Raw genomic sequence first — 11,046 nt, forward strand, 5'->3', positions numbered from 1 at the left:
AGTCGAGTCAGAGAGATCATTGGTTTCATGTACAGATTTCAAGCATGACTGAATTCCACTTGAAGTTAAGATCTTAAAAAACAGCCATTTCCCATAATTACAGCCTCGAAGCAGAGGATCGGGTCTCCCCTAATGGAGGAGTGGGGATGTCACAAGGACAGGCTGGAGATAAGGAGTATTTCTCCCCAGGATGAAAGAGAGGGAGGGAAACAGCGAGGGAGGGAGACCATGAGAGGTTGAGGAGGTGGAACAGGTATGGTCTGAAGTTCAATGGAAAGCGCCAGCTGAAAAAGGAATTTTATCACAAAAAAGTGCAGTATTTCAGGGAGTTTAGCCACGCGTGTGTATTTGCATGTGTGTGTGTGTGTATATGTCTGGAATGAGTCCAAACACATACAACATCGGTATGCATTAGTTATTAAAAGAAAAAAGTAAAAAAAATGCCCCAAATATATTTAATAAACATAATAAAAACATATTTTAATATAGCTTCATGATGCTTGAAGGGAAAAAATAAAAACTTGTGCAACATAAGTTGTTGACTCCTTGTGTGGGTGAGGTTCAGTTTGCAGTGCATTCTGGGATACGGTGCCCATGCTCTTTATCAGCGTCCTTGCTGTCCATCAGGAGAGACAATAGGGATAGTGAGGAGGACACATCCACAGACAGAGACCCATTCATATGGAAGCATCCAGACCGCAGACACGCCGGCGGGGTCCAGGGTCCGGGATCCCGCCCTACACCTTCACTTAACTTCACTGGCCCTGAGTGCATCGTCTATATGTCCAAGGATAGACATGACATCCTTTATCAGGAGCCAGGACACTGAGCTGGTGTCTTCCCATCCTCCCACTCTGAGATCAGACAGATGAGAGAGAGGAAGCCAGATAGATTCCCTTCGGTGCACAGGGGTTCTGTTGTGGTGGATGAGAAGGATGCAGGGATTGCTGCCTCCAACTGTGTCTACTCTCGAGTGGAAAGAGTCATCTTTTTGTTTTGTTTTTCAGTTTTTGATTGCTTTCCACACCTTTCTAATAGCTCAGTAAATCCCCTCAGCCCTGAGGTGTGTTTAGCGTGTGTATGTGTGTGTGTGTGTGTGTGTTGAGTGGATGTGTGTGTGGACGTGTTGAAAGCCCATGTTTGTGTTTAGTCCGTACCTCAGTACTGCAGAGAGCGCTCTGGGCGAGGAAAGCCACAGCCAACTCTTTAGTCTTCCCTGTAAACACGTCTAGAGGCCAAGCATGTCCCAGGTAAAGGGGACGTCTTGTTTGCTACACAGAGAATGACAAACCTAAGCTAGCCTGCCTCCATCATCAATCAAAATAATCATCTGACTTTGAATCTGTCCGACTTAAAAACATGCAAACCCATTAACTTCCTTCTGGGGTTTCACACTTTCGTAGGTCTACACACCACATGTACCAGCACACTCCAAAGTGCCACATATATACCAGTATTGATGAAGCCTCAGGAAAGAAGCTGTCAGCAGCTAAGTGTGCGTTCAAGACTCCTGGACACTTACGTGTAAAAAAAAAAACAGCGCCAATACATCCGGAACGTTTTAGAAGTCCAAACCAGATGTGGAGATCTGAGGAGCTTCACACACGTCTCCCTTTCCAAACTGTGAATGGTACGAGCCACCTGTCTGGTGACCTGGATCAGAGGCAGGGTCACGCCACCCTCTGGTCCCTGCGGGGGGGGTTTAGTCTACGGCCTCGATCCTGTGACCTGGCCATGGACATCAAAGAACATGTTGGGTGGCAAGATGTGAGAGAAGGACAAACTAAGAGTTCTGATATTTGCAACACTCACAATGCAGATTGTTGGAAGACTCATAGAAATCGTTGTTTGTTACATATAAGAAGACTGGTGCAAACATGTCTGACTTTATTCAGTACATTTTAGTTCTTTTAAAGCTACATGAGGTCCAAAGGTTTAGAAAGCACCATAACGAGGACGTCACCAATATTTCTTTGTGGCTTCTAATCTCAGCGGTAAGGGACTGAGGGGTTAATGAAGATGGAGGCGTGTCTTTCTAAACTTCCATCCCTCATGTCTCTCCCGGATCAGAGAGACGCTCCACAGAGACCTGATTCATCTGTCAGCAATCTCTCACTGAAAGGTGCCAGTCGGCTTTTGGATCGTCGCCCACGCCTTCATAAAAGAGATGGACGGCTAGAACCATCTGTAGTTCAGCCTGCAGGAATGCTGTTAGCGACTCATCGTCCTGCGCCTCACCCTTCCTGCCCTTCCTTTTGTGAGCTTTCTCCTTCTCCTCCTCCTCCTCCTCCTCCTCCTCCACTTCCTCCTCCTCCTCCTCCTCCTCCTCCTCCTCCTCCACCTCCTCCTCTTCCTCTTCCTCTTCCTCCACCTCCTCCACTTCAATTTTTACTTAAAAACCTCATCACATCAAGCACCAGAGGGTCTGAATGTCCCTGGAGTGTGTTCCACATACAGACTCACAGAGGAACGGAAGCACAACTGGAGGGATGGGAAATTATACATTTCCTTTGAAGTGATAGACGCTTACTTAGATCTCCGTGATCTATGACTAAGCAGCTACTGTCAGTGGTCTTCGCACCTAAAGCAATCCATTTACCCCCTGTTATCATTCCTCCATGATCACCCCCCCCCCCCCGCACCCCTCCAGCTCTGAACGCAGCCCCTGTAAAGGTTACCCTCTCTGGGTAAACAGGAGGTGTTTGATCCCAGCAGGATCTCCAGGGCCGTCACAGGGCCTCCATCAGAGAGAGGGTTAAGGGATGTGCAAAGCAGATCACAGAAGTCCCACAAGCAGAAGTGTTTTCCCCAACTCCCCAGGGGTGATCCTCCAGCAGCAGTGCTCCCAGGGAAAGGGCCTGACCTGCCATTGCCGCCCCACACATGAAGGGCCGTCTGGGGGGTAGGGTGAAGGGCTGTGACCCTCCGGCTGGATCTTCCAGGAGCAGACATGTGAGGTGGCTGGAACGACAAAGCCAGACGGTGTGTGTTGACACTTGGCAGGGAGTGTCTGGAGACAGGGGAGAGGACCAGTAGAACCTGATCAAGCATGCCACCCTGGCCAATCAGCTTCCTCACAGTGCCCCACTCAGACACAGGACCAGTGAGAATCAAGCATTCTTTTCTACATACTGTATTCCACAGAGGTGAGAAATCAACCTTGGAACTGTGTCTCATGCAAACTATAAACCCTCACATACAACATACTCACAAAAGCATATTGGAACAACCTTTAGCTTCAGTCATTCCCTCAGCTTTAAGGAGGGGATGAGAATTGGAAGCAAAGGTGAGCAATGCACTGCGTATATCACCAGGGCTTTTAGCTTCAATATTAGACCTTTACCCTCTCAGGGACAGAGCAGAGAGTGAAGGGAGCTGAATCTTTTAACCTGGTGATCCCCCCTCTACACACACCACATCTATCTTTGATGAGGGGGCTGGGGGGTTAGAAAGGTGTGCGGTTGGGGGAGGGGGGACCCCGACCATCACCATAAATAATGTAGCTTGAGGATCCTGGAGAAGAACATTAGCAACGTGGCCCAGTTTCACAGATGACTAGACTGATGGAGGCAGCTCTCTAAAGACATGACTGGTGGAGAAGACAGTATCGAACCAGGATCCACAAAATCTATAATCATGTAGAACTTTGTTATCCACAGTTCTGTAGCTTTAAAACAAGTGTGTTGCTTTACTATGTTTATGTATAATTCTGTGCTGAGAATAAGATGAGAAATAATACTAAATAATAATAATACAATATTACCAGACCAGATTTTTTCAAACCTTGTCTCTTTGATTCTGTGGTTTTAAATCAGGCATTGAGCTCAATGACGGTCATTTACTTCCACACTTGAATCACCTGTTTCTGGGAGTCCAGCCCTTCTCCTCTCCCGGGGACCAGATCCCCACAGCAGAACAAAGTGTCGGAATCTCTGTCAGCCAATTAGCACAGTGAACTCTGCCCTCGCATCGGAATGTTAATCCCCCATTGGCCGTCGCTGTGTCAACACACCAAAACAGCAGAGCGGGGTTGGGTAACCGACGCCAGCGCCGCTACAGCTGTAAAGTAAGGGCAGAACGCCGCTCCAACAGGGGGAACAATCCGCTTTTTTAAAGCACGAGTGATGGAAGCGTGTTCTAGGTTTTTAGAGGGCCTCGTCACGAGAAGGGGGGGCATTTATCCGAGCAAGGAGGGAGATGGAAGAGAGAGAATTAGAGGAGAGGATCCAGCTGGTCAACCAAGCGTGACTGGCAGTCTTGACCTTGCCTGGTTGGCCACCAGCGCCTGGGACAGACGATGACATCACAGTAGCTCTCCGGCTAACTTGATTATGACGACCCTTCCCTGAGGGTGGGGGGGGTGTTCCGTCAGTTGTGGCACTGACAAGGACAATCGGATACCCCTCTAATGGATAGGAGCTGAATACCATATGCATTCCATGTTCAATCCACTTAATATCAGACAAGAGCTAACGCTGTGCATCAGCAACAGTTCATTTATTAATGAATCTTTTTCCATTCGAGTGGATTATCTTGATCATCTGCTGTGCTTCGTCCATCTTCTGTTGTACTTTTTATATGGACTATTTGTACGTGACTTTGGATTTTTTTAAATGTACATGTAAAAATGTGATTATAGAAAAGTTGAAGTCGTGGAGCCATGTGCATGGTCCATACCCCGCCACGCCACCCCTCACCCCTGCTACGTTCCCCTGAACTATCTGCCCCCCAACCCTCCCTTGTTCCAGCTGGACCCACTGATCTCCATCTCACACTGCCAGCACAAGTCACTTTACTCTACTTACATGCACATGCTGTCAGGTTGTCCCCTAGAGCTTAGGTTATCAGTTGTTAGGTGATTTATTCAGCATTAGTCCTTATAATTTCTCTCATTTCTATTTACATCACATTCAGTATATTGTCAATAAGACTACTAGCTCTTATGACTTTGTTATATCTGCCAAGTGGAGCCGGAACAAATAATTCCAATGTACCTGTATTTGTTACAACAGACAATAAACTTGAAACTCGAATAGACAGATCTAAGTAATATGAATCCAGTATCCTGAGGAAAGTTGCTCATGTTTCAGTGCCTCAATCTGTGTAGGTACTTGTTAGAGAAACTGACCAGGTTGAACATTCAGGATGACTCCTGACAGGAAACGGTAAAGGAACAAAGTCTTCGTGCCGCCAGTGGGTCTCTATGGGGTCAGAGACCTGTGCGTGTGTGTGTGTTTGTGTATGTAAGTGTGTGTGTGTGTAAGTGTGTGTGTGTACTGTTTGTCAGTACTGACAGGCTCCAGCTCCACGCCTAATAAAGCCAGAACAAAGACAGCAGCAGGCAGGGATAACAGCACACCCCCACAAACACACAGGTCCAGTGAGGCCTTTCTGCGTCACCAAAACACACACAGACATACACACTTTCACTGGCCCCGAGGAACAATGGAATCCCCTCCCCCACACAAACATACACACACACCCACACCCACCCAAGCACACACTCACAAAACCACAGCCAAACACTCGCGCACACAAACGAATATAACATGTTCTGCTGTTCTAGTTCCGCAGTTCTAGTTAACATCCTTCAAGGCGGTGTTTATCAGGTGTGGGGACTGGGGCAGAATCCCAGACGGAGCAGGAAGGGGAAACCTCCCCCAGGGGTCGTGTCTCTGAATATGAGTGTCTGTTTTGACAGTTCCTTCAACACCTCCGCTCTCAAGACACGCAAGGGGCTGGTCTCAGCGAGGGACCTGGCTGTTGCACTCTCACTGCATAGGGGTGTCAGGGTAGCAGCCAGGACCTGCCTGCAGGTAGACAGGGATATAAAAACGAATTATGTGGGTAACATACAATATGTGTGTATTATGACATCATGAGAGGGTTGTTTTTTCACTTCTGTTTGGTCTCAGTGAGGGACCTGGCTGTTGCACTCTCACTGCATAGGGGTGTCAGGGTAGCAGGCAGGACAGATCCAGGATATCCACGATCCAGGATATGATCTATCACGCAACGCCTTCCCCGCCAGCAGATCCCCAAAACACCCTAGAGAAGAAAAGACAAGCAAAAAAAAAAAAAAAAAAATCCCTCTCGCTCCTAGTCAGAACATACATGCACACACATGCTTCTCCAATCCCTTCCAAGGGTACTTTTGGAGATTAATGTAGAATTGGTTTCAGGTGGAAATGAAACGCAACGCTGGATCCCATGTCCGGTTTCTCTAATTTGATATCCTCTTTTTAAAGCCGCTGCTCCTTAAAAACGCACTAACATACAGTTGGCTCACTATACTGTGGAGAGAAGGCAACAAACCCGATTTTATGGTAATTCATAGTTAGCGGAATTACTCAACAATAAACCTTGATGTTGTGGTGTTCATAAAGTACAGTCTATGTATAGATATAAGTGGAGATGGAATGCCATGGCCAGACAATAGTCTATATTGACACAGCTCATGTAATTGGAGGATACTTCTTCATATTCATAATGGCAAACATGTGCATTCACATGTTTTTTGTCACTTTATGTCTAACAATGCATTAGATCCACTAACAGTACCCAATACAAGGCATCAATCTGGGCATCTTGTAGTTAGAGACCTGAGATGTTGGGTTTGCTCTGTGTAAAAGTTCATGACGTTACCTCACAACAGTACAGAACTGGATATCAAAATACCACACTGGAATGTCATTTTGACAGAAGTTGTTGTGTAAGGACAAATGACTACAATACTTTCCAAAAACAAGCAGAGACACAACGATAGTCATAGGAATCCAATTCTTTTTTTCACGACTGGAGCCATTTAAATGTGTCTCGTACCTTTTTTACTGACATCCACATACAGTCCACACTTCTCCACTTGTTAAAATCAAGTTCAAACATTTCATAAGTGCAAACATGGATTTGTCATACATTACACTAAAAAGATAAACCGGCATTGACAACCTAAGCGCAAAACTTTGCAATGACCGTCATACGACTCTCCTTTATAGCTAGTCTGTGTTCTTTGTCTAACGTCTGGTGCATGTGTTCAGCTTTTAGGAACTTGCTGTGATGAATGACACCAGAGCAAGTTGGTGAACATCACAAGACAGTTTTGGATTCTCCATGTGTTCGCAGGTGTGCGGAGGCTGTGGCGAGTCTTGAGGAGCTGGACAGCTATATCTGTGCCACCAGTGGGCAGGTCGTAAACAAAACACCATCATCATCATCATCATCATCATCTTCATCATCATCAACCAAGTTTCTACTGGCTGAGTTACATGACCTTATCAGGAGTGCCACGAGAGGCATTTCTGAACTATCTCTGCATCCCCAGGCTCCAGAGTTCAGTCAGCTGGTCACATCAGTGTCCATGCTTCAGGTTCATGAGTTCGGAGAGTCTGTCCTGGCTCCATGGTCTAGGTGGATGGAGCCCAGTCTTTAGCAGTCGTGAAGAACATCAGTATCACCTTGGTGAGCACTCCTGGGTGATAACTTCACCAACTGTTACGTCTGACAAACTGTCACAGGGCACATCCTTCACCAGTATCGGGGAAGATTACTGGTCTCGCGCTGTTGGTCCCACCCTCTGAGACCTCCTCTGATTGGCTGCTGTGTCACAGTAGGAGCAGCGTGGCCAGCCCCAGGCTGAGGAGTGTCAGTTTGCCTCGCAGCCTCTCATTGGCTGAGGAGGAGCTGTGGGCGTGTCTCTTGGCAAACACGGCGTTGGTGTGATTGGTGGGGACCTCCACGTTACAGACCATCCCTTCACAGCAGGAAACACACTCCTGGAGGAGGAGAGGGAGAGGAGGAGAGAGAGGAGAGAGAGGGGGTAAGGAGATGGAAAGGGGGAGAGAGGAGAGGGGGAGAGAGGAGAAGATGGGGTGAGAGAGGAGAGGGGGAGAGAGGAGAAGATGGGGTGAGAGAGGAGAAGGGGAGAGGAGGAGAAAGTGGGAGGAGACAGGAAGAGAAGGACACGAAAAGTAAGTCAGGACAGAAAACAATTACAGTTTTTTGGAACTATTCTTCACGATACATAGGATCCATCAAGTCACATCCAAATCATGCCAGCGTGTCTGCCAGGGGACCCACAATGTGTCCTGTGTCTCTGTGGTGTCTGCAGCCGGACGCGTGGCAGTCCTGGTGAGCCGCGCAGCGCTTGGTCACAGACCTGGTCCTGCCCTGGCTGCTGAAGTGGTGCACAGTCATGCAGAACTGGGTGTCTGGAGGGAGGAGACGGCATCCGAAACAAGCAGGGTCTTAGGATGGACAGGGGTAGCCATAGGAGAGGTATAATCAGAGTATTGGTGTATCTGTGAGTGTGTATTTGTAAGTGTGAGTGGGGTATGCATGTGTGTGTGTGTGTGTGTGTATCTGCTTGTGTGTGTGTGCGCTCATGTGTGTTTCATTGTGTGTGTATATACGCATCTGCCTATGAGTGTGGCTGTCTGCGTGTGCAGTGTGTGTGCGTATGTGTGTGTGTACTCACTCGGTGGGCACCACTTGTCCTCCGCCCAGCGATTGCAGTTATAGTTGTCCTGCGCTCTGTCACAGGTGAAACACTTGAAGCTCTTAGGAAACGGAGTGGCTGTAAGAAAATAGTCACGATTTGTCAAGACACAAAAACAACACTGTACAGCACAATAACAACCAATCAGAGTGGCTTGGTCGAATGACAGTGGGGTTTGGACATTGCAGCTGCTCGGGTCAATGTTGAGAACCAAACCTTCGACTGGAGGTCTGACGTTGTAGAAGTTGATGCGGTCGGCCTCCGCCAGGCCACAGCCGACCAACAGCAGGACCAGGAGCTGCAGGCCAGCGTTGGGGTGCGGGGCCAAAGAGAACGCCATCCTCACTGCCTCTCTGTGACCACACCTGCAGGGGAGACAGGGGGAGGGGGTGACTACCAGTGTGGAGGAGCTGCTCCTATTGTGTGGACCAGCCTACTGAAGAGGGACTGAAGCCTTCCACAGCCTCCTGGAGGGAGATGGGGTCTCTAGGTGAGGGGGGGTGAGGGGGGGGGGGGCTCAGGGATCTTCTGACTCCCCTCACTCAGGTTCTGAGCGCCTGCTCCTAACCTTTGACCCCCAGCCCAGGTAACCTTGAGGTCGGGTGACCGGCCGTGGGGTCAGGTGGACGGGGTCAGCCACAGGAAAGTGAGCGGGTGGAGGGATCAGGACGGGCTCGAGCGAGTTTCACTGGGGTCTCAAGGAGTCAACCGAGGGTCTCTGAGAAGGGGTTTGGTCCATAAAGAAAGTGGTTATTGGAGAGGCCACCAGAGGATAGGGGTCCACAGGGAGCAGTGAGGAGGGACCCATGTGAAGACCGTGGATACCCTGAGAAACACTCCCTCTTAATGCTGCTTCTATCTTATATTATCTGAGCGAGACGTCTGCAAGAATGCAGTATTAATCTAATGGTACAGTAGCTCATGGTACAGCGCAGTCCACGTAGAGAACTAAACCAGTAACAAGACACCCAGACCAGACCAGTAATAACACACCCAGACCAGTAACAAGACACCCAGACCAGACCAGTAATAACACACCCAGACCAGTAATAACACATCCAGACCAGTAATAACACACCCAGACCAGTAATAACACACCCAGACCAGTAATAACACACCCAGACCAGTAACAACCAGTCTCCTGTCTGGCCCCCCAATGGTGGAATCATCTCCCCACCTCCATCAGAGACACTGACTATCTCCACACCTTCAAGAAAAGGCTAAAGACGCACTTGTTCCGGGAGTACAACGGTACTTAAGAAAGATTTGTTGGATCAGATGTTAGTTTATTTCCTCCAGGAACACAATGACACTTATTGAGGGACTCGCTGCACTTGTTGGTTAGTTGTAACTGATTTAACTGCTTGTACTCGCTGTGAATTATATTATTGTTGCTTGCTTTCCCCCATGTACACTCTAGTACTTTCGAGGATCATGTTGTTTAATTGAAATGTGTTTAATTACATGCTCTTCTGGTTCCACCCATTGGCAGTTATTTGCTTTTCAGAATGTATGCTTCATGTTTTGGCTACCCGCAATGTTCGTTCAATCTCGTTGTTTATGATCATTGCCCTATGCACTTTTTGTAAAGCTCTCTCTTGTAAGTCGCTTTGGATAAAAGCGTCTGCTAAATGAGTAAATGTAAATATAAATGTAAATAAATAGGTAATTTTAAGTGTGCTCGTCTGTGGTGTTTAAGGTTATGTAACAGTAAAGGGAAGAAGAATCTTTTTTGAAATCACAAAATCTGCAAATGTATACAAAATACAAACATCCAAAAAACGAATAACCAATAAAAAAATACACAAGTCTGTACACCAGATAAAGCCTAGAGTTAAGTTACAGGGTAAGGCAGGTAATACAAAACTATATAATGCAGGTGACACACAGGTGAAGCAGGTAAAACTGCCTAGTAACTCAGTGAATAGCAGTGAATGGCATGTGAATAGCATGAACTAGTGAATAGCATGAACCAGTGAAAAGAATGAACCAGCAAACAGGTGTAGCGTCTATGTTTAAATGAATACAGCAGCCCTAATATAAGGAGAAGTGTGAGAGTGCCAGATACTGTGAGATGCACCTGGTATTAAACAACTACAAGTTAGTAGAATGTTTGCAGTAATGAGCTGCATACCTAAAGATGTCACAGGTAGATGAGACTGAGGATGAGGGCTGTGAACCAGCACGTTGGTCTGTTGTCTGGTAAACAGACACACTGAGGCGGGCCGTTTGAAGCCTGGTCCTGTTCTCATGGCTGGTTTCTAGAAGATTCAACTTCTGCTAGCATTACTTTATCACTTGGGGCGCAGGTAGTCGTGCTTGTCATTATTGGGCTGCATTCCAACATAATAAATACCTAATAAGTAATATGGAACTCAAAGGCCAGTTGAACAACACTTTGCCAAGAGGCAGAACTGACGACTTGGTCAAAGTCACCAGTCAGCCCTAATGAGTCCTGTTCCATGTCAGCAGTGAGTCAACAGTCACCTGTTCACCTCGGCCTACCTTAATCTGAGGGGCCAGAAATCACACTCAGACGCTGACCTCCAACA

The 11,046-nt window shown here is 47.4% G+C and overlaps 1 protein-coding gene across 1 annotated transcript; it reads right to left on the reverse strand.

Annotated features, from left to right (window-relative positions):
* Positions 1 to 6,845: 6,845 nt before the first annotated feature.
* Positions 6,846 to 8,940, reverse strand: lypd6b (LY6/PLAUR domain containing 6B). Its single transcript, XM_062456158.1, has 4 exons — positions 8,711 to 8,940; positions 8,474 to 8,572; positions 8,077 to 8,207; positions 6,846 to 7,772 (listed from the first exon to the last, which is right to left on the reverse strand). Exons 1-4 carry the CDS (start codon positions 8,832 to 8,834, stop codon positions 7,602 to 7,604), a joined length of 525 nt encoding a protein of 174 aa, XP_062312142.1. The 5' UTR covers positions 8,835 to 8,940; the 3' UTR covers positions 6,846 to 7,601.
* Between the last annotated feature and the right edge of the window lie 2,106 nt (positions 8,941 to 11,046).

The sequence above is a fragment of the Osmerus eperlanus genome, chromosome 3 (genome assembly GCF_963692335.1).
Source record: "Osmerus eperlanus chromosome 3, fOsmEpe2.1, whole genome shotgun sequence".
NCBI lineage: Eukaryota > Metazoa > Chordata > Actinopteri > Osmeriformes > Osmeridae > Osmerus > Osmerus eperlanus.

Bases quoted from the DNA above. Each gene is read 5' to 3' on its own strand.
- lypd6b (XM_062456158.1), bottom strand. From the start codon at position 8,834: ATGGCGTTCTCTTTGGCCCCGCACCCCAACGCTGGCCTGCAGCTCCTG. The intron at 8,208-8,473 runs GTGAGTACACAC...TCCTCCCTCCAG, and splicing joins GGACAAGTGGTGCCCACCGA to ACACCCAGTTCTGCATGACT. The intron at 7,773-8,076 runs GTGGGTCCCCTG...CTCCTCCTCCAG, and splicing joins ACAGAGACACAGGACACATT to GAGTGTGTTTCCTGCTGTGA.